General features: G+C 43.2%; 2 protein-coding genes across 5 annotated transcripts in view; both read left to right on the top strand.

Moving 5' to 3' along the window:
• Window positions 1-13,281, top strand: part of LOC127008943 (unc-112-related protein-like) — a 62,115-nt gene extending 48,834 nt beyond the window's left edge. For 3 of the 4 annotated variants that reach the window (XM_050881456.1, XM_050881457.1, XM_050881455.1), the window contains exons 5-14: window positions 1-142; window positions 506-716; window positions 1,101-1,276; window positions 2,401-2,632; window positions 3,092-3,301; window positions 5,779-5,814; window positions 6,966-7,106; window positions 7,546-7,641; window positions 8,753-8,842; window positions 9,969-13,281. The exon at window positions 1-142 is cut by the window's left edge and continues 46 nt beyond it. In XM_050881456.1, the coding sequence (XP_050737413.1) occupies window positions 1-142; window positions 506-716; window positions 1,101-1,276; window positions 2,401-2,632; window positions 3,092-3,301; window positions 5,779-5,814; window positions 6,966-7,106; window positions 7,546-7,641; window positions 8,753-8,842; window positions 9,969-10,079 (1,445 nt within the window). In that variant the 3' untranslated portion in view covers window positions 10,080-13,281. The remainder of the gene's footprint in view (window positions 143-505; window positions 717-1,100; window positions 1,277-2,400; window positions 2,633-3,091; window positions 3,302-5,778; window positions 5,815-6,965; window positions 7,107-7,545; window positions 7,642-8,752; window positions 8,843-9,968) is intronic. The other variant, XM_050881458.1, reaches the window with a different exon arrangement.
• Window positions 13,282-15,254: 1,973 nt separating this feature from the next.
• The window catches only part of LOC127008942 (egalitarian protein homolog), an 86,742-nt gene continuing 78,016 nt past the window's right edge, over window positions 15,255-23,980 (top strand). The window contains exons 1-2 of the mRNA XM_050881454.1: window positions 15,255-16,033; window positions 21,631-22,503. Of these exons, the coding sequence (XP_050737411.1) occupies window positions 15,452-16,033; window positions 21,631-22,503 (1,455 nt within the window). The 5' untranslated portion in view covers window positions 15,255-15,451. The remainder of the gene's footprint in view (window positions 16,034-21,630; window positions 22,504-23,980) is intronic.

The following is a 23,980-nucleotide window of genomic DNA, read 5'->3' as shown; positions in this document are numbered from 1 at the left end:
TGAACACCACCATAGACAGTGTGGACGGCATGGATGACCTGCGGTCGTCCCTGACCAACTCCCCGGCCCACCTGTCCCATGAGGTGCGCGGCAAGGCCCTGCGCCCCAAGTCCCTCCTGGAGAAGGCCAGGATGAACGTGGCGTAAGTGTTTGCTGGATGATGGTTGGGGTTTGCTTAGTCATGTGTAAGGGTTTCTTGCATATATAACTCATGTTTATTATCCTTCTTATGATTTTAATGCAGAAGGGAAGCAGTGGGTGTTATGCACATTGTCCTGTGCTCATATGTTTCCTTCCCTTTATTTGCCATAAATGGGTGCTTTTTTACTTTTATTCTAAATCACAAAATTTGCTTGCTGTAACTCATTCAGTGGAGATCTGCAGTCTTTAGATATACATTTTAGCATATTGTATAATCAGTTGTGAATGGTGTGGTGACCATCGTTGGTACACACCAGCCTTGAGATGTATTACACTGCAGATCTGAATAACAAATTTCTTTCAGATGGCTTGACTCATCCCTGTCCATCATGGAGCAGGGTGTTCGAGAGCACAGCACACTGCTGCTTCGCTTCAAGTTCTTCTCATTTTACGACCTAAACCCTAAATATGATGCCGTGCGCATCAACCTCATCTACGAGCAAGCCAAGTGGGGGATTCTCAATGAGGAGATTGACTGCACTGAGGAAGAGATGCTCATGTTTGCTGCCCTCCAAGTATGTAACTATTTTTAGTCATTGGTAAATAACTTGAGCTTCAGTTACGGTGTTGTGCCAGTGATACGTGATTCTTGCTATATTTGACATGCCACTGACTACTCATAGAACATGTTTTTATATGTTGCCCTACGACCCTGTGAAATATTATTCATGTGTAAGAATACAATAAACTGGCAACCTTTCTCTTTACATATTTGTTTTTATGACAAAATATCATATCAAAAATATGTTGCATAGAACCTACATATCAGCAAGTTAATCTGTTGATGAACAAGCTAAGTGTCTGCCTGTGACTTGGGTGCATTTCTCTACTTATTCATATGTGCATTACTCACAGATTTTCTTTTTCACCACTAACAAAACCTATGTATTCCATTTCAGCTGCAAGTCAACCTGCAAGTGAACAAGCCACAGCCGGAGCCCAACATGGGGGGCGAGGACGACATCGACCGTGCCCTCAGCGAGCTCCAAATGTCCCTCGAGGGCTCCCATGTGTCCTCCAACCCAGCGGACATCATGCAGATCCCTGAGCTGGCCGATTACCTCAGGTTCATGAAGTGTGTAATAACGTGTTTGTATTGGGGGTGGGGAGTGTTCTGATGAATGAGACTGCAAGCAATATTATGAAGCCTTTGATTATGAGTTTGTACATACATGAGAGGACCTACACATAACCTCCTTATTATGTCATATGAATGGAGAAAAGTCATCAAACTTAACTCCATGAGTATACGGATATGTTACCATTTTGAAGGAATGGATAGGAAAAAAGATGTTAAAAACTATATCAAAACTTGTAATCCTGTTCAACCTGGTGGCAGTGACGAGCCAAATTTGTGGCTTTACCATGTACCAGTGACAGACCAAATTTTTGCCGTGATATAAACCCCTCAAAATAGATGATGCATAAACTGATCACAAATGCATTGACATATATTATGAAATGGTTGGCATGAGTGATGATTTTACTCATTTTTCTCGCTTAGAGGGGCCTTTAAGAAACATGACCCCCGCAGCTACTGGGTTAAATTGGCTTCTAGTTGCTTCAGGCATTTGATTTATGGGTTGTTTTTAATCAAAGCCAGTGACAGGGTTTGGACAATAGAGTATTTGCCATGTGGCCTCTTTCAGTGGACAGTCTTCATTCATCTAATCATGTTATTTTATTTCTTCTCCCTCTTAAGACATCCTCCTAACCTGAAATATTTTGGAAATGGAGTTGATGCTGATAAACTATGCATTGATAACATTTTGGCTCATTTTATTGGGTAGTCTGCACCCTGGGTTATGATCAGTATGACGACAGTAGTAATGAATATGGGGGTATGTGTACATTACTAACCCTTAGACAGCAGTGGAACTATATATAGACAGTCCAAAATTCAGTCAGTCTGCTTCGTATGGCAGAAATGTAACCACTTCCAGATTGCGGTAGAATCTATACGTATATGGACGATAGCTAAAACATCTCGTATGTAGCGTAACTATATTTATGCAACGGTCCTAAGGTCGGCAGTGATTATATATAGACCATTCATTTTGGGGAGCTACTCTTCAAATACTGCTGCCGTCTAAGGGTTAATAAAATAATAGCTCACATCATAAAGATCAGATGAGACAGAGAGAACTTTAAGCCTGGTTGCCTCACTACACAAAGCTAACCCGAGTCTCATCGTTCCAGGCCTCGGCGGTTCACCCTGAAGGGCTTCAAGCAGTATTACTTTACCTGTAAGGACATGTGCCTCCGCTACTACAAGAGCGCTGAAAACACTAATGAGGAGCCAATAGAGAAGATCAGCTTACGGGGCTGCGAGGTCACCCCAGACGTCAACATTGCCCAGCAGCGCTATGGTGTCAAACTGGAAGCGCCGGCCCCTGATGGCATGACGGACTACATCATCAGGTTTGCCACGGTGAGCTGGGATTTCTTCTTTTTGTTCCTCCAGGTTATGTAGTTATGAAATGGTGTATATTCCTCCAGTCCCCATCATATTCTTACATGGGTAGTGGCAGTGGAAATGTGGATTGTAATTGATTCCAAACTTTGTCATTATCAGTTTATCTAGCTGCTATAGAGGGAAACAAAGTGTGACATAAAAATGGAATCATGAAGGAGAAATTGACCTCTCTCCCTCTCTGACCTTCTGGCTGCTCATTTTGTTTACTTTCTTAGGAGCAGTGGTTAGCAAGCTTTTTTGTTTTTTCTTTATTTTGCCTTTGAGCTGCTTCCTTTACTGTAAAAAAAAAAAAAGATAAAAAATGCTGATTAGTTTTATATTGCTTTCTTACATTTGGTGATGAACATGTAGAAGTTACACATACCCATCCTGTTGCTGGCCAAGTACCTAACATTTGTTCCTTATGTCCTTTAGGAAGACCAGTACGCTCGTTGGTTGGCTGCCATGCGCCTGGCCTCCAAGGGGAAGTCACTGGCAGACTCATCCTACGACAGTGAGGTCAAGTCCATCCAGGCGTTCCTTGCCATGCAGCACCCGACCTCCCCGCTGATCAACCCCGAGTCCCTTGACATCCAGCCTGAGGACTACATGTCGCCACGCTACTCACGCCGCATCAGAGGGAAGGTGAGGATGCACTGGGGTCTTGGGCAGTATTTGATGACAGTGGGGAAGACTGTGCCTCTTATAGATCCTCTGACATATGGATCAGTATATATAGTCTTAATCTAGGGAATTCAGGATTTTTTTGTCTCAGCACTTTTTAAACTTATTCAGATTCTTCACACAACTTACCTTTCACGGCTTTATCAAAGAGATTGTAATTACTTTATATCATTATGGATGTATATGAAAAATGATATTTTATTGATTTATCATTCTTGGAAATGATGGTGGCTAACCTTGCTGGTGTGTGCCACGTCTACAGCCTGTTGCATGTTGTGGGTTTGAGGCACAGGAGCCTCCAGGCTGAGGTGTGGCTCACAGTGTAAGTCCATCACCTCTTGGCACACATGTAGGGAAAGCTGTGTCACCCTTAGTGGTAATCCTCCTGTGTAATTAATTGTAGTAGATACTGGAAGCTGTCCCAACTAAGGCTAAAATATCAAAGTAAAAAGTACCTAGATGTAAACTATGCAATAGACCCTCCAGGATTTCTGTATAGCATGAGACCTGAATTTGGGATACCTTTTCCATACAAGACGATCATATCTATTTAATATGAATAATATTTTGGGCATTTAAAAAGAAAATGTCATGTGGCAGTGAGGCAGGTCAGTCAAACCAAACGCTGAGAAACAAGTGATGGAAATGTAAACTAAGCTCAATAACATGTGGGGTAACAACAGCGAGGGTGGGGCGGGTGACAGACTGAGCCCCCTGTAGCCCCTGATTGGCCATGAGCAAGAGCAACATCGCATCAGATTGGTTGCTTCAGCTTCTCGGTGGCTGAGTCTTTCGTGGCCCTTCAAAGGCTTAGGGCAAGGGCTCCTGCTGATGCTTTAATAGTTTTATTTGGGGCTAAGTTTCAGTCTCTTAAAAGAAGTGTATTCGTGTCATTTTTTACCCCATTGATTTAGCTCTCTCAAAAGTTGAAAAGTTTAGTTCTTTGTTATTAGTAGAAATGGAAATTATTGTAAGGAAATTAACAAGTAGCAAAAGGATGTTGTAAGTATTGGGAGTTAGAGCAGCAGGTCATAATATTTCCTTCTCTCCCTGTACCATTAGGCAGGCACAGCTTGCATCCCAGGACGTGATCCGGTAAATGAGAAATATTATGCCCTTATTTAGTGAAAGAGTCTCCTGTTTAAACACCATTTTCTCCCCTATAAAATCATGCCTCTTGTCAAGTAGTTAGCTTCACCGCCCTCCTTCATAGTGAACCTGCACTCCCTCCTCGTAGATTCAAAGTAACATTGTTCCTGTAAGCATCCTCTGCACCGCAATGATTCTAGAAACTACATTCACAGTTAGTTCTCCCCGGCACCTTTCTAAGCACCTCTGGAAGCACCCATTAAAGTATTGTAGTATTTGCTGATATGTTAGTTATTTTCAGAACATTTAGCACAGTAGTAGATGAACATTTGTTTTATTTTTAGTTTCTAAAGCAAAAGTTGCTGGATAATACCTAAAAAGTTATTTTTTTGGTCTTGGTTCTATGAAATCACTCCCTTCTGATCGAAGTGGTTGAGAGAAACCAAATTGAATCACGAGACTTTTTATAAAGAAATTTCAACAAGAAACTATATTTGCTGTAGATGAGTTTCTTTCCCAAGCACACACATACTCACATGTGGAGCTCTGTAGTGCAGTGGTTAGCGCACTCTGCTCACACCTGAAAGGTCTTGGGCTTGATTAATGTTAGGAGTGGAGGCAGGTGGGCAGTCTTTTAATTCAGCACCCTGTCCACCCAGTAGTGAATGGGTATTGAGTATCAGTTGCAGGTTGTGACCCGCCTCCCATGTGTTTGTGTGTAGGTGTGGTGTGAGGTTAAAGCAGTACCCAAAGATCTGTCACTAAGCTCCAAGCTCGTTTGGAAAGGGTACTGGCAGGTGCTTTCAATCAGACTTTGATATATGACACTGACGCACACAATTGTCAAGGAGTAAGATGATTGTTTCAAAACTTGCTGCGCTACGCTCGGTTCCTAGCATGAACTTTAACGTAAGTGGATAAAAGCTGTAACTTTATAAAAAGAAAATCATGGTAGAAGATCCCTTACCGTCTGTGCCCTCTTGATGTGAATGAGGTGCAGTTCCTCCCTGAATGGACATTTCTGTTCTCTTTCATAAAAAATGCCTTCTTACCATCTATGTCCCCTTGAGATAAATACATAAACTAAGTGATGCATCTCAAAGTAAATGTTCTGTTTTCTTAAGGAGGCAAGACTTAGTATTTGTATGATTTTCTTCTTTATTTTACTGATTTTCTCTTTAGATATTATGTGTGTGTGTCTATGTGTTGTCTCAAGTTGATTCCATCTGATGATTGACAAAACAGACACTAAAATATTAACTATTATAGCGGTCTTTATTTTTTTTGTGTCTATAATCTTAAACCCACTGCATGAATAATTATCGCCACTTGTTTTATTCTCTGTACAGGGGGGTTGGTGTGCAGGCCCATATCCTGAATATATGGTAAATCGTGGTTTAATTAATGTGTGGTGTGTGTTATACCCTCCACCAGCACTAATGGGAGCACCTCTGCCACCCTTAATTAATCAGTTACAAGCCGACAGGAACACTGCATGCATGCACACTCGCTGGGGAAACGCTCACCTTCACTTGCTGTGTCTCACATCGGTGGCTTCTGTGTTCACTAGATTTGTGTTTTTTCCTTCCTCATGTAGCTTGATTTTTTTTCTTTTCCCATTTTTAGTGTTTTTAGTTTCATCCTGTGTTGTACCTTTTGTGTGTGCTGGACTTCATTTCTCCTACACCACTTTACACCCATATTTCTTTCTTATTGTTCTTTTTCCTTTCTCCCTTCCCTCCCCCTCCCTGCACTGTTCATTTTGTATCCCGTGCACTGTATTATATAATGCATTATCTGTGTCATCTCCCTGCATCATGTTCTATTTTCATTCTGTTTGTGTTGCTGTTCCGTTCATTACTATGATGTATATATATTGGTTGGTTATTATGTGGAGGTGTTAGGTTTTTGCTATTGATATGCGTATGTTAATTACTTGACTAGCCAATGAAATTGAACGTACTGTACGTGGTTCAATTGTAATGTTAAGTTATGTATATGTGAAGAAAACACAGTAGCACAACATTACACTAACTTTCTTTGTGTTGCTCTAAGGTCCTCTGCATGTCAGGGCTGTCATATCATGTTTAAGAGTTGCACATTATTTTTGTTGACTAAGTAGGCTTTCACTTCTCACTAGAAATTCAACATCATTCATTTGAAGGATATGTGCTCCTGGAATTGATACAGAAATTTGCTGAATTAAATTTCAAGTTCAGAGCATATTGTTGTGACACAATATATTATTTTGAAGTGTTTGATGCATAGCACAGAATGGACTAATCTATAAACAACCATTGCTTTGTTGAAATTTGACCAAGAAAAAGTTGCCTGTCATAGGAAAGAATCTTTTATGTGTATTACTGTGGCACAACATCATTGTAAGTTTTACAGCAGACACTGGCTTCCACAAATCTTACAAAAAGATGTATGCATAGATTGTTGTGTTCAGATTTGACAAAGAAAGCTGTGATCTGGATACTATTATTGACTCCTCAAGTAGCCACCAACACTAACTTCATCCCTTCTCCTGTAGGCTGTGCAGCGCATCCTTGAGGCGCACGGCAATGTGAAGGACCTGCCGCTGGTGGACGCCAAGCTGCAGTACATCCGGGCGTGGCAGGCGCTGCCGGACTATGGCATCGCACTCTTCCTCGTCAAGCACATGGGACACAAGGTAATCGTGCATGCTTCACATATTATTATTCACCCCAGTTACTCTTGTGTTACTCATTTTCAGTCACTTCACATCTCTCACTCATTACATGTTACCAATCATCTTGGGATTCCACAGTTCACATGATAGTGTCTTAACCAATATACAGTGTGTGTGCTGATGCCCTCTAGCTCTGCACAGGATCTGTCATTGTTGTCTAAGATTACTTTGTAGAATAGTGAAAAAAAAGCAGGATGAATGTGATGAAACCCTACAAATGGAAAAAAATTGAATCATGAGTGTACATAGTATTTCTTTTATTTCTCTAAGTACTACTAGTCAGAACTAAAGTTTTGAAGAACTAATTGTAGTTACTTTGCCTTTGTCATCTCTTCCTGCCACCTTTCCCTCACCAGACATGATGCAGTGCAAGGCAATGATTGTCCTTTTTTCTTGACAGCGTGAGGAGCTGCTGGGCGTGGCCTTCAACAGGATAATGAGAATGGATCCCGGCACTGGCGATCACATCAAGACATGGCGCTACAACACAATGAAGGTGTGTTCCTGCATAGTTTGGACTTTCTGCAACACCCTACCCCAGGACACATGGCACCACACCTCATGCATGTTCCCAAACACTTCCTCATCACAACTCATCACAAACTCCAGTACACTTTAACCCGGTAGCAGCGGGGATCATGTTTCTTAATGGTCCCTCCAAGCGAGAAAAATGAGGAAAAATCACCCCTCACACAAACCATTTCATAATATATATCAAAGCATTTGTGATCAGAATATGTATCATATAGTTTGGGGGGTTTATATAATGGCACAAATTTGGCCCGTCACTGCTACTCGTTAAAGCCACAAATTTGGCCCGTCACTGCTACTCGTTAAAGCCACAAATTTGGCCCGTCACTGCTACTCGTTAAAGCCACAAATTTGGCCCGTCGCTGCTACCGGGTTAATACACACCCCAATGTACACATCTCAAGAAACACTCAGCACACAGCATAATACAAGCAGAATACTCCGATACTCTGGTATTCACAATGATTATCCATGTGGGTGACATATCTGGGCTTCATAGGATATAGCAACCATGTGGTGTTAGGATTGCAAATGACAAAAGGTAACATGGTGCCGAGAGAAGACTTGTAGTGTTCACCAGTCCAACAGACCTCCTCGTATCCTCTGTTTAGTTGAGGGAAGAAATAACGGCACTTAAGATCAAAAGTTTATTTATGGTACCCCAAATTTTTTTATTCATGAGAGGAACATTAAGATAGGTCATTAAAGCACAGTAGTAATAATAATGGTATAATTGAAAGTAGTAGTAGTAGTAGTAGTAGTAGTAGTAGTAGTAGTAGTAGTAGTAGTAGTAGTAGAGTTTGTATAATTAAGTTTAAATTTTATCTCCATACAAATCCTGCCTACGACTTGAACTCTTTCAAGAGGAGGGTATCAGGACATCTCCCGTATTTGATCTTGCTTTCGGCCACCTCTTTTGTTTCTTTTTTAGGAGCAGCGAGTAGCGGGAGTAGCGGGCTTTTTTTTTTATTATTGTTTTCTTTTTTTGTGTGCCCTTGAGCTGTCTCCTTTGTTGTAAAAAAAATAAAAAATAAATAAATAAAATCGCACATGTTCCTAATTCTTCTGCTCCTCAGGCCTGGAATGTGAACTGGGAGACGCGACACATGATGATCCAATTTGAGCAGGACAACGTTGTGTTCTCGTGCCTCACCGCAGACTGCAAGGTGAGGCTCAGCGAGGAGGGTGGATGACAGGGACCCCTTTTTGCTTGTCACTATAATTATCTTGTGTGCCTATTCACTTTTCTTTCTTTCTTTGATCACTTATGTGCTCCCAAACTGACCCACACTCCATTCACAGACTCGCTCTCTCACACTTCTATTCAGTCTGCTCATTCAGTTCTACTCTTCCCTACACACACATTATGCATAGCTGTGGTGGAGTGGTTAGCTTGCCTATCTGTGTATCTGTGAGTCTTCATTCTGATTTGAGGTGTACCACTCTAAGCACAGTCTACCCAACTCTTCATCCTCCATAATAGGTTGGTTGGTAAATGAACCCCCCATGATAACTTAGATGTCATATTTGCCTGTCTCATCATCATCATCATCATTTAACATCCATTTATTCCCTATGGTGGGGGTTGGATGGGATATGTGCCTCCTCCACTGTTGCCGGTCCATAGCCATTTCTTCCGTGATGTTCTGTCTCCTTTCTCCTTCTTCCCTCTTCTCCCCTTCTCTTTCTTCCTTCTGTCTCCTGTCTTCTTGAGTGATAAGTTCATATACCATCACTTTTTATCATTTATCCACGTAAGGTTCAAAGACTTAAGTAATGATCATGAGCCTCAAGACATCACACAACACTGCCCTTGCCCTTACTTTACCTTTACGTATCACTCCAGCGTAACTGAGTCCATTCTTTCATCATTCCCTCATACACATTACCATAGAACATACTGCAACAGGTGGCATCAGCTTCAGGTGGCGAAAACATCAAGTCGTTACACTCAACAACAGTTTGTATGCATGCTTGATGATGAGGTTGAAAGTGCTGCATGTGTCTATGTTTTCCCTGGAAGATAAACTCCATTACTCCAATACATTATTACCAGTATTCATGCCAATGGTAGTAAACTAGATAAATCACCTACTTAAATATTCTCTTCAGTTTCCCATCTGGCAGTGAGGATTATATTGGATGCATCACATTAGGAGTACCCTTATTTATCATCACCTTCTGTTTAACATCAGGCATTCCCATATTCTTGGACGTCAGACGCTAGATGATACGCTTCAAACTATGTAACTTCCAACCAACAACCCCTAATGATTCTAATAAATGTTTCAGGTGGTTCACGAGTTCATCGGAGGCTACATCTTCCTGTCCATGCGTACAAAGGATGCCAACCAGAACTTGAACGAGGACCTCTTCCACAAGCTGACCGGCGGCTGGGTCTGAGGGGCAGGCACAGGCTGGGCCGTTAACGCTGGTCATGGTGTGTCAGTAAAGTTTGTGTACACGTAAACATTTGGAACTTATTTTATTCTCCGAAGGGAAGTTGTTGAAGAAGAGATTTTAAGGTTAATCTTGCCAGTTCATGTTGTCAATCAAGCTTCCACATAGATATTTGGAACTTTTATTGTTATTGAAAAATTGTTATTGATGAAGAGTTTTAACAGTATCTTGCCATTTACATGTTACTATAATGTAAAAGAAGATTTATAGAAGTAAATATGAAAAGTCTATTTTAGCTACTTACAGATGTTGATGCTGACAAATCTTGTTGGAGAAATTTTATAATATGGAAGAGCTGCACTGAATTACTGAATAAGCTTCTAAATATTGCACACTTAACCCAGTAGCAGCGGGGATCATGTTTCTTAATGGTCCCTTCAAGTGAGAAAAATGAGAAAAAATCACCCCTCACACAAACCATTTCATAAGATATATCAAAGCATTTGTGATCAGTTTATGTATCATCTATTTTTGGGGGTTAAAATCATGGCACAAATTTGTCCCGTCGCTGCTACATGGTTAAGCCACAAATTTGGCCCGTCGCTGCTACACGGTAAAGCCACAAATTTGGCCCGTCGCTGCTACCGGGTTAATATACCAATCTGTGGACTGAATTATGACATGGCTTCCACCATATCATTTTTTATATAACACACTCACTCAGTATTGTTCCCCATAGTCATGGGCTTAGTTACTCCATAAGCTTTAGTTACATCATGTGGAGCAGTGCTTCCATTCCCTTGTGTTCATCTAATAAATATATTGTCACTATTTATCATTGTATAGTTCTGATGCTTCCAAAGGAGTGGCATGACAGAAAGGTCCTCATCCTTGTCTTCCCATGCTCGGAGTAATCTCAAATCCGTCTAACCTTTTTTGCAAATACATTTTAAATCTTTCATTCTGCTTCATTCACCTGTTCATCTACTCTTCCAGCATGTATTATTACCTGTCATTTCTTCAGTCCAGTTGCCCTTTCTGTACACCTCTAAGCCACTGTTTATATTGTCTTTGATCGCTCTGCCACTTTGGATTTGTGGTCAAGTGAAGAGCTTGTCTGTGCTTGTGCTGTGACCCTCGCACACGCTGAGCTGCACACAGCACAGGACTTGTTTTTCCTCTGCATTACTTAGGAAAAGTGGCATTTGCCAACAGGAATGCACAAACAGTGGATAACAATCAGGCCTAGAATATCCCTGAGTTAACATGTCTCTACTTGGTTCCTCTTTTGTAAATATATAGAGTAAGTAAATTTTGTCCATGCAGACCAGCCAGTCAGAGCTGCCAGCCAGAGCTCTCATGTTTGTGCCAGGTTTGTCTCAAGTTATGTCAAGAATGTAAATTTTTAGATAAGCTTATTGCAATACCTACTTATGTATGGATTTTGTCTTCCTACCTTATATTATTTTATTCAGAATGTAAGCAAAGTGTAGCGTGGGAAAGATTTTAAAGTGTCAAGTGTTGAGTGGGTTGCATGCAAAGTTTAGTCTCAGTATTTCACACTGTCTAGAATATCAAGAAGAGTAGCTCAAGACTATTGTGAAAACCTAAGAAATTCAGTCTGGTTATGATCTTGTATATAGTACTATAGAAGAGCACGCATCTAGTGGGTTGTCACCATTGTCCTGTCTTGCTGCGTTGCCTGTGTGCTGCTGCTGCTGCCGTCAGGGGTGTTGTGGTGGGCGGGGGCAGGCATGGGTCAGGAAGCCCGGCCAGCACAGCGGCAGCACTCATTAGCAACTCAGACACGTGCAGATGCTGACATTCAGTTGCCTTTTGTTTTGCTTGCTTTGTTTTATTTTTATGATGTTAAATATTTTAATGCATAATAATTTGTAAAGTGCTATGTAGTTACTTGACTAGATAGTTTAACAATACAATATTTATTGTAAGTACAGTGTATTGAACTGCAAATTTTGATTTTAAATTCATCTGATTCATCGTCATCAATGTAAACCAAAAAGTAAGATGCGGAAAAATGTGACCATCTCACCTTGTGTTCACGTCCACTAACATGTCCCACACAGGCCTCTCAGCACTTGGTGGAGGCCTGGCTCAAGGTTTGCCAACTTGCTTGTGTCTCCCTTCCTGTGCTCAAAACACTAGACAATCATGGACAAAGAACTGGGCTGGCACAAAAGTCACTTTCATTGCAGCACTGTAGAAATGCTTTAATAGGTTAGTTCTTGCCAACTGTTATCATACCACATGCCATGTCAACATGTACACAAAGTACTATTCAAAGACATATATAGAAATTCGAAAAGGCATTGTAAGAGGGAGTAGGAATCTTGGTCAGAAATGTTGTACCCCAAACTATTTATGTTTTTATATTTTTTTATGCATTGAGCACTTGGCCAATAGTCTGGTGGGTTTAGTGTGCTCAGGACAGATACAGTGTCTAAACCTCAAACAGACTGCATTATTCAATATTGAGGCTCATGTGTGCATACTATATATATGTGTGTGTAAATGATACAAGTAAGTCATGTGTGTGTGTGTGTGTGTGTGTGTGTGTGTGTTGGTGAGCATGAGGTATGATTGTGCTTGCTGTGTCTGTATGAAGGCCAGGTGTTGCACAGACTCATCACAGTGTGTCTGCAGCGCCTGGCTGTGGTAAGTACTCGGAAATAATGCGCATCTGTCAAAATTATCTCTGCATCACAAGGTATTCAGTCCTGTGTGTCAGAATGCAACCAATGAGTTAATATCCATAAAGTTCAAATGGTAAAAAAAAAAGATCCACTCTGGCAATCTGTTATAGTTTAGATAATGTATAGTATCCTTATGGAAGTATTTATTGAAAAACAACAGTGAAGGGAAGCAGTTTTGACATTCATCTGATACAACCCTCAAAGCCTCCCAAGACAATGTGCCGAGTCACAGGGTTGCTGGAAGGTGTGTGTTGGGTAGCCGTTCAGCTTGCTTAAGTACAAGATCAGAATCATCCAAACATCCAGATAGTTGTGGCTTATATTCTGAGTTTTATACTTAGTTGAAATCCATCCATGAAGAAGCTGCTGGTCAAGGGTTCCTGCGGCTGTGGCGGGACAAACCTTGCCTGTTCATGGTGTTTGCCAACGTTAGCCTTATTAATGGTGCCTACTATGCATTTAATGCTGAAATATATGTATAATACAATGCTGATGGAATTTTTTTTTTACCCTACACTTGAAAGTAAAATTATAAAGGAAATTACGTCTTTTGTGAGGTGTAAAATATTGTTAGTATGGAAGGGCTTCACAGACAGCTCATGACATATTTGGTGCAGTTCTTTAGGGTTCAGTCATAGGGTCGTATTTCAAAGCATTTCGTCGCCAAAGTTCACACATTTGACAAGGCTTTCGTAGGAGTTTGGGGCATTTCCAGGAGTAGTTTTATGGCCCTGGTGGTAGTTTGACACTTCTTCCGTACCATAAATCTATAAAAACAGTCATTATAACCCAATTGATCCCCTCTTTGACATTTAGAAACAGTTGATCTGAGAAGTCAAAGAGTGTATTAATACCAGCTATAGCCTTTTCAGACCTAGGGGGCCATGGTTAAGTCCAGGGACCTGTTTTATTCCTGATTCAGTTTCTTATCATTTAGCATCCTTATTTTTCCCTTATGGGGTTGGACGCTATTTCATTCATGGTTTGTGTCAATGCTAAAAGAAATATCCAGTTTAACCTCTTGACTGCGGATGATTACAAGATGATGGACAGACTGCAAGGGTAAGTCGCTTAGAATTAAATGTAAGCAAGTGATAAAATAAGTCTTGGAGGAGTAATGAAGAGCACAGATGAAGGATGGAGAAGGGAACTTTTTTTTTCCTTTGCTCAGACCGTCGGCCACAGTGTCCCATAAGCAGGTAAGAAAAAAAAAATGGTGGTTTGATGCTGTTGGAGTTTCACTGAGAAATGTATCAAGGTGGGTATTTTACGACATTCAGGAGGCTGTGTTCCGCTACGCAGGCAACATAAAGGCGATGAAGAAGGGATTTGTGGGTAAGAGAAGCCCCTAAGCACAGGCAATAAAGTCTTGCAGCCTGATGCAGCACTGGCGCATGTGTGAGTGTTTGAAAAGCGCGGCGAAAGGTGGACTCAAAATGGTTGCCACATCTTGGGTTGTCGCCGTATCTATTGTATATATAGAGGCCAGGGAATTTTATGTTTCTGTTGCCTTTACCGAACGTATCTTTATAAATGTAATATAAGAAAAGGAATATATGCATGATCATGCCCATTAAGCCAACAAATATAGCGATGAAATTATTTTTCCTACTATAAAATTTAATATTATAAATTAACCCTCTACGACACATCCACCGTAGCACGCATCATACATTGAGGAAGTGTTTGTGCTCACGTGCCTTAGCGGTCATTAGGTGTAGCTCACAGGTGTATACTGTACCTCATAATGGAGGCAATGTGATTATACGATCAAATATTTACTCAGGAATTCTGCCTCTAACATGCTGATTTGATTTGGCCGGAGCAAACAAATCGCATGGGTTGAAACCCGTTCCATAAATGTCAATTAGCATGTATACATAACAAATGATCATAAAAGTAACTTGGTTGGATGCCTACGCTGTGTTGAATCAAGGGTCAAAAGTAGAAATCCAGTTGTGGTGGCGGACGCTGCCGAGCCAGTGTGGTTGCAGTCAGTGTTGCCAAATCGCCACAAAATGCCTTAGTTATATCATCGGCAAACAAACGTAAATTTCGTGATTGGCGCACAGCGCATTTTGTGGTGCAATTTTCATTGATTTGGTGCATATTCTGGCGCATTTCTATGGAGCCAATACCATATATTGATTAAATATAGGCATAGGCCTGCAACAATAAACTATCAATCAATCAGTAGCTGATTTTATGAATTATGAGTTAGCAAGCTACTAGGCTTTTATGCAGTTATTTTCTTATCACTTGTATTTGAACATTTTTGCGCGTGAATTTTGTTTTCATTAAAATTATTGAAGAAATGTAGCAGAATCAGGAACGGCCGTTTCTATTATATTGATTACATAAAAACTTCTTATTTTGATACAGACTAGATCATTATTGTAATATATAATCAGTATCATTAATATGGTCCACAATAACCCTTGCATGGGAGGTGAGTACGAAAGTTTCCCTGGGGAATTTTTAGCACATTTCAGACCTCAGTGTAGCGCCTTAACGTGTGTGACACTTGGCAGCGCTGATTTCAGTGGAGTAGCCTCAGTGTGTTTACAACAGTTATCGGAGGAGGGTGTGTTGCGGTGCTCGGGGCGTCCTCATGTATCTCGGCCCTGCCCTGCCTCCCTTCCCTCGTCGCCGGTGATCATAATGGACACCAAGGACTACGACCATGTCCGGAATCTCACGCTGCTCTTCTTTCTGGACCGGCTCATGGACAAGGGCCAGCCGCGCACCCTGCATGACCTCAGCTGTCAGTTCGGCACCAAGGGCTTCACCAAGGACATGCGGCAGATCGCGGGCGGCTCGCAGTCCGGCCTCAGAAAGTTCCTGCAGCAGTACCCGTCGCTCTTCACGCTCGAGGACGACTACGTGAGCGTCACCAACTACAGCAACGGCATCTCCAACCCGCACGACCCCACCGGGAAGCTCCTGGGGAAACGGGACTACCAGCAGGAGGCCGTCGAGTACTTCGTGGGGAAGCTCCGGCAGTATGGGGCGGGGACCGAGGTGCCCATTAAGTCCCTCCTGGGGCACCGCTCGCAGGCGTCCCCCGAGGTGCGCCACGTCTCGGGCCAGCACGTGAAGGAGTTCCGTGACTTTCTGGTGCGTTATCCTGATGTGTTCGTGGTTCGGGAGGAGACGGTGATCCTGAAGGAGTACGAAGGAGCGGCGCCACAGCCCTTCAAGGAGCTGGAGGTGCCGCAGATCGACCCGCTCCTCACCCAGCAGGTATACTGAGAGAGAGAGAGAGAGAGAGAGAGAGAGAGAGAGAGAGAGAGAGAGTGTGTCCCATTGCCCCCTAAATTGTCCCCAGCCCCCAAAAACACTGAAGAAAAGAGAGAGAGAGAGAGAGAGAGAGAGAGAGAGAGAGAGGGGGTGTGGGGACCTTAGCAGGTATCATAACATTCCCGTTTTTTGTTGTCGTGTAGCTGCTGGCAGGTAAACCTCCTCCTCCTCCCCGTGTGTGTGTTTGTGGTGTGTGTGTGTGTGTGCGTGTGTAGGTCCTTGAGCGAGTTATTTATTTAACTTGTGAGGTTCGGCACTTCGCATCATTTATTCTTCCCCCCCTTCCCACCCCCTCACGTTTTATTTTTTTCCCTCCCTTCTTCCTCCTCGTGTTTACCAGTGGAACGGGATCACCACGGATGGTTGGGTAGGGAAGCTCTGTCACACACACACACACACAGACACACGCACACGCACATACACACACTCAGTCAGCTGATCTCGGACAGACGTGCAAAGAACAGTCTCTCTCTCTCTCTCTCTCTCTCTCTCTCTCTCTCTCTTGTCAGTCAGCTGATCCCACGGGACCGTAAATCTGTCATAGTTACCAGAACATTCTTCTTTCTTGATTTCTGTTCGTCCTCTTTGTTTTCCTCTCTCTCTTTTCCTCCTCTCTAGCCTCCTCTTGTTGCTCCTCCTCCTTCACTATTACTCATATTAACTTGACTCAAACTGCTACTACAACAACAGTAAGAACAACAGCAATAAAGAAAGCAACAACAACAGCTGCAACAACAACTACTACTACTACTAATGATAATAATAATAATGACGATAATGCTTTTATATGTCGTGTATATTTTTTCTTCCTAATGTATCAGAAATTTCCTTATAGTATGAGAGAGAGAGAGAGAGAGAGAGAGAGAGAGAGAGAGAGAGAGAGTGTGTGTGTAAAGGTCCCTCTTACCTTTAAAGATGCTTTCAATGCTGCGTTTGTTTACCTTTCTTATCTTCGGTGTTTTTTTTCTTTTATAATCGTCGAGATTTCTCAGCTTTCACGCACGTCTGAAGGTTAATGAGAGGTGATGGTGGCGGTGACGATGATGGCGATAATGGTGACCTGGTTTTCATCTCTTAGCGAATTAAACAGCTAAAGAACATATTGACTGGCATTATATTTTGAAGATGGTTGCTATCGGTCATTCATTCAATTAGTATTTTTTATCTGTGTTTATCAGCAAGGAGAAACAGGAAATATATATAGTTTTCATGGTCTACCCTCAAAACACGTGCGGGTTATCTGTGTGGTCGTCTTAAGTTATTCATTCATTCAGTCTTTCATTCATTTGCCATAATTCGGTCACTTTCTCTTTCATTTATTTGCCATCCCTCAGTCATTGTCATTGCCATTCACTCGCCATCCTTCAGTCAATTTCTGTCAGTAGTTTTTCCAACATTTAATCAGCCTGAGATATTCACCTGAGTACGTTCTTATAATTATGTCTTGGGTGACATTTTCAATTCGTTTTTTGCTACATATCTTTTGGTAAGGGACACTCATAAACAAGCAGGTAGACAGACGGACAAGGACGAAAACGTTATCACTTTAGGTACTCTGAGGCGGGAGATAAAGATGCTGATACGGATTTTATTATTATTATTATTATTATTATTATTATTATTATTATTATTATTATTATTATTATTATTATTATTATTATTAGTGTTAGTAGTAGTAATAGTAGTAGTAGTAGCTTAGTCATCATTGCTGTCGTCATTGTTGTTCTTTGTAAGCATTTATTTATTTGCTTCTTCACTGCCTTTAATATGAATCATCCTCTTTATCTTTGTTGCTGTCTGGCTGTTTGTCTACTTGCGCTTTCTCTCTCTCTCTCTCTCTCTCTCTCTCTCTCTCTCTCTCTCGCGGAGGGTAAAAATAGCTCCACCACCTCCCATCATTGTATTTCCTCCTTTCTTTCTTCTCGCCTTTCTTCCACTCTGAAAACATTACTACATGATCGCACATAAGAGGGACATTTCAGCTTCTCCACCACCATTACTCCACCACCACAGCTCCACTTCCACCAACCATCACCATCATCAGTGCCATCCCTTGCTATCAACACCATCACCATCAGAGCGTCGATAAATGCAGAACTAATGACAAGATCTTTAATAACCTCACCATCGTCTGTTCCTTGTTGCTGCTTGATATCGCGCCATCCCTTGCTATCTGTTTCCTCCTCCTCCTCGCCAAGTTGCACATTTAGACCAGGAAATTATTCTGCCCTTCCCTCCGTTCCTCTTTTGATTTTCGTGTTTACTTTCTCTAGGTCAGCTTTTCTTTCGTTTCTCTCTCTCTCTCTCACGTCCTCCTTCCTTCCTCCCTCAATTTCTTTCTTTTTTCCTTGTTTACTCTTCTTAGGTCACCTCCTCCCTCGTTTCCTTCTCTTACGTCCTTCTTTCTCTCTTCTTTGTTTACTTTCCGTAGGCCAAATCCTCCCACCTTTCCTTCGTCTCTCTTCCTCCTTCCTTCTTTCTTTCCTTCCTTCCTTCCTTCCTTCCTATGTATACTTAACCCTCTTACTTCCTCCTTCCTCTGTTTACTTTCCCTAGGTCAGTTCCTCCCTCCATTTCTTCCTCTCTCACTTCCTTCTTTCCTTCCTTCCTATGTCTACTTCGCCCTCCTTTCCTTCTCTTCCTTCTTCCTCTCTTCTTTGTTTACTTTCCCTAGGTCAGTTCCTCCCTCCATTCCTTCCTCTCTCACTTCCTCCTTCCTTCTTTCCTGCCATCCTTCCTTCCTTCCTATGTCTACTTCACACTCCTTTCCTTCTCTTACTTTCTCCTTCCTCTCTTCTTTGTTTACTTTTCCTAGCTCAGTTCCTCCCTCCATTCCTTCCTTCCTCACTTCCACCTTCCTTCCTTCCTTCCCTCACGTCTTTAGATCTGCCTTCCCTCCCTCCCCTCCTCCCTTTCCGTCTTCACCAGCCACCTCATTATTTTCGCCTCCTTCCCTCACTCTCATTTTTCTTCCTTCCTCAGTTTAAGTCTTACGTTTAGACATGCTTACTGTGATCATTCTCTCCTCCTCCTATTTCTCCCTTCTTCTCCTCTTGCTCCCTCCTTTTCCTCCTCCTCTTGCGCCATTTTTCCTTCTACTCCTCTTGCTCTTGTTCCCTCCACATTTTACTCCCCCCTCTTACTCGTGCATCCTCCTCCTCCTCCTCCTCCTTGATTTATCCTACTTTTAATGACTAAACCAACACCACACAGTCATAGATCTTCCTTGTAGTCGTTTCTTCTTGCTCTGACTAATTGATTGAGTGACATTGATGAACTAGATAAATTTACTAACTTGAAATATTTGAAAGTTATATTACTGCTGCTCCATAACATTTCGTATTGGTTATGGAAGTATAGGTAAGTTAGTCAGTCAGTTAATTAGTGTCATTGAGTCATTCAGTTAGTTGGTCAGTCACTCCATATGAAGGTAAAGATGAGCTCAACACTTCACCACACACCAGTTACTCAGTCTAGTTAAGTCACACAATCAGTCAGTCAGTCACTCAGTCATTCCTCACTCGCTTATTCATATTGGTTAAGGAGCTAGTACTTAACTTAGTCAGTCAGTCAGTCAACAAGTAACTATAACAAGGTAAATATTAACTAACACTTCACACGCTAGTCAATCAGTCAATTTAAGTCACACAATCAGTCTGTCAGTCACTCCTCAATCTCTCATTCACATTGATTAAGGACGTGAGTTAATCAGTGTCACTCAGTCAGTCACTCTATAACAAGGTAAACTTAACACCTCAACCACACATCTGTCAGTCACTTAATTTAACAGTCACATAATCAATCAGTCAGTCACTCCTCAATCTCTCATTCATATTAGTTAAAGACGTAAGTTAGTCAGTCACTCTATAACAAGGTAAACTTAACACCTTAACCACACACCTGTCTCACTCAATTTAACAGTCACATAATCAGTCAGTCAGTCACTCCTCAATCTCTCATTCATATTAGTTAAAGACGTAAGTTAGTCAGTCACTCTATAACAAGGTAAACTTAACACCTCAACCACACACCTGTCAGTCGGTCAATTTAACAGTCACAGTCAGAGTCAGTCAGTCACTCATCACTCACTCATTCTAAACTAAGGTGCAAAAAACCGCAGCAACTACCCACCCACCCACGCATGCATCATCACTTCAGATCTCAGGCTAATTCAGTCCGCAAGGCGAGTCAATCACACACAGCCTCCTCACGCTGCAAAACGATCAACCCAAAATAGACACAGCCAAAGAGGAGTGAAGGAGTTCATAAGTAGATTTCCTTGTGAATTATTATTGCGGCCAACCTGACATGCGTGAGGTCAGTAGTGCAAATAGAAGAGAAACTCACAGAAGGAGGTTGGGTAAATTTATGGTGCGGGATGATGGATGGTGTGTGATAGATTACGTGAGGGAGGAGGAGGAGGGAAGGGGTGTCACGTGCACGCTAACCAAGTGGCTTCTCGTAGGGGCCCTGTGTTCATGTATTCCTGTGTTGGCTTGCTACGGGGGATGAACCACGTGGTCGAGAGAGAGAGAGAGAGAGAGAGAGAGAGAGAGAGAGAGAGAGAGAGAATTATACAAACCAACAGCTCTACAGGTTATCCACGCATTAGAAAACCTTTTAAACCAGACACATCTATGGCCTCGGTTCACGGTAGAGTTGCATTGGGAAGACACGTAAGAGCCAGGGACGAAGAAAGGGACGAAGGAGGAGGTGGGACGTTAGAGAAGGGGGGTGAAGCGTAAAGGTGGAGGGGTGTTAATAGAAGTAGTATAGATAGTAATAGATAGTGGTAGTTACAGGTATTGGATGTAGGTACAGGTGTTCTTGTGGGTGATTGGAGGTGTTCAAGAGCTAGGATGGGGGTGTTTAGAGTATTAAGGTGTGTGTGTGTGTGTGTGTGTGTGTGTGTGTGTGTGTGTGTGTGGCGAAGCGTCGTCTGTTTAGTTACATGTAAATATTTGGCGTTAGCACTCCCTCCTCCTCCTCCTCCTCCTCCTCCTCACGTGGTCAGAAACACAGGTGAGCTAAGAACGCTACATGGCAGGGCGCCGGGGTCGTAAATATTCTCCAGCTTGTAAATAAACACCGCTACAACTTGTAAAGAAACTCACTATTTTATAAACTCGGCTGTAAATGCGACGCCGGTGAGTGTGTGTGTGTGTGTGTGTGTGTGTGTACTGTTAAAAAAAAAAGACGAGCGTTGCCTAATTAATGAGTTGGAACGTCCGATCATTCATTCGTTCAGTCAGTTGTGTATTTAATTTGTGGCTCTGGCGGTGTGTTGAGTAACTTTAACTTGTAGGAAAATATTGATGAACGGAACGGGTTTATTAATAACTCTTTTGATGTGTTTCTACTCTCTACTAACCTGCCTATCTGCCCACTTACCTACCTATCTATCTACTTACCTTCCTACTTACCCACCTACCTACCTCCCAACCCACCTTTCTATCTATCTATACTTACTTACTTATATATACCTACCTGCCTGCCTACCCACCACACGCTAATAAACAGGTGCATTTCCTTCTCTACAGGTGTTGCAGTACTGTTCGGCGGCGCTGATTCGCGGGCCGCTCATCATCGAGACGCTCTTCAACGGCCTGGCCAATGCCTTCCCTAAGGACACGCTCTCGCAGCTGTGTCGGTGCAGCAGCGACCTCGCCACCTTCCTCAAGATGCACTCCAACACCTTCTTCGTGCAGGCCAACATGGTGCGCCTCGTCCACAACGCCGCGGCCCCCACCGCAACCACCTCAGCGCCCCCCACGCCCACCACTCCCAACACCCAGGCCCCGCAGCCCCTCTACTCCTCCTACAACGCTCAGCCGCCCCCCCAGCAGTACCAGCAGCAGAGCACACCTGTACAGCCACAGTACCAGCAACAGCACATTCCCCAACGGAACAACAACAGCACCATCGCCAACAACAACATCAACACCTCGTCGCCGGACAGAGAGGAGCTGGTCAGGTCTCCCACGTCGCCAACGTCCCCGGTGAGGCAGCCGCCCCTGCAGCCTCCCGCACCGCCGCCCCAGCAACAGCAACAGACCCTCAAGGCGCGCGTGAACTCCCTGCTCCGGAAAACTTTAGCGGACAACAGTGAACGGGACCGCGTGAGCTACAGCGGCGGGGACAGCGGCGAGAACGTGACGGGGCGCCTGCTGCGGCACACGCGGGTGGTGGTGTCGGTGCGGGAGGCGCGCCAGCTGGTGAGCGCCATTCTGGCCGCGCGCCAACCCGTCAGCTTCGACGGGGAGGGCGTCAACCTAGGCCCCTCGGGACCCATGACGCTCCTTCAGGTGGGCCTCGTCTCGGGCCACATCTATATCTTCGACGTGATGGTGGAGCGGAGCCTCATGTACGAAGGCGGCCTCAGGGAGCTTCTCGAGTCCACCGACATCGTCAAGGTGAGTGTGTGACTGTGTGTGTGTGTGTGTGTGTGTGTGTGTGTGTGTTGCATTGCGTTTTGTTGTGTTACCTTGAGGTTGTGCCCGCTAGTGTTGCCAAGGTTTGGGGTGCCAACACTACCTTGCTGGTCCCGCCTTAGCGCCGCGCGATGTACTCGTTCTGTCTCCGCCGCCGCCGCCTCCTCGGCTACTCCCGTCGCTGTCTATCCGCCACACCCTGTCTGTGTTAGTATTCTCTCTCTCTCTCTCTCTCTCTCTCTCTCTCTCTCTCTCTGCCACACCCATCTCCCTTTCTCTCCCTTCCTTGGCATCTTTCCCTCTTCTTACGCCCATCTACGTGTCCATGCATTCCTTAACCCTGACTTTCCCTCCTCCTCCTCCTCCTCCTCCTCACCCACGCCTCTCTTCCCTCCGGCCACCTTACCTGCCGTTCCCTCAAGACAGGTGTGGCCTCCTTCGAGCACCTGCCTCACGCCCTCCGTCGCTAAAGGTTAATTGGTGTGTGTGTGTGTGTGTGTGTGTGTGTGTGTGTGTGTGTGTGTGTGTGTATAAATTTAGAAGAAACTAAAAAAAACATCCTCCCCTATGCGGTGTCTTGTTCCTTCCTCCTCCTCCTCCTCCTCCTCTTCCTTTAAGACGGATAGTAACACGTATACAGACTGACATTGGTATATATACATTTGAAAGTACCCTCCGAGCTAAGCTACTATAATTTTACCAGGCCAAATATACATGCGGACATACCTTCATACAGACAGACAGACACCCCATGAGGAACAACGTTAGTCCATCATCTAGTAACTACTCTGTTATGAAAGTACATTCTCTGCGTAAGGGTTTCGAAACAGCACCCCAAGATAAGACACTGAGGCCTACCTTTCACGTTTCCTCACACTGTTACGATTTCTGCTCTCCTTTATTCTTAACCACCCTCACTTCTTTTTCTTTTATTTTTATTTTTTCATTGATCTCCATGCACCCCATAGCTAATATTCTACTACCTTTCACGTTTCCTCACACTGTTACGATTTCTGCTCTCCTTTATTCTTCAACCTCACTTCTTTTTCTATTAGCTTTATTTTTTCATTGATCTCCATGCACCCCATAGCTAATATTCCTCTTCCCCCTTCAAACCTTACCTCCAACACCCCTCTTTGTCTCCTCACACTACAACCTTTCACGTTTTCTAATACCGGTGCGATCTCTGCTCTTCTCTATTTCTCCATCCTCACTTCTTTTTCTATTAGTTTTTCTTCATTGATCTCCATGCACCCCATAGCTAATATTCCTCTTCCCCCTTCAAACCTTACCTCCACCCCCCCTCTTTGTCTCCTCACAGTACTACCACCCTTGTTCCCCTTTATCCTCCACTAACCGAACCATCTTCTCTGCTATTATTTTTTCATTGATCTCTCCACCCCATCTTCCCTCTTTCCCCTTCAAACCTTACCCCATTCTCCCTCCTCTTTAGAACTGC

This window comes from Eriocheir sinensis, chromosome 39 (genome assembly GCF_024679095.1).
Source record: "Eriocheir sinensis breed Jianghai 21 chromosome 39, ASM2467909v1, whole genome shotgun sequence".
Lineage (NCBI taxonomy): Eukaryota > Metazoa > Arthropoda > Malacostraca > Decapoda > Varunidae > Eriocheir > Eriocheir sinensis.
Note: the sequence above shows the minus strand (reverse complement) of the source record. Positions and strands in the feature narration are given on the sequence as shown.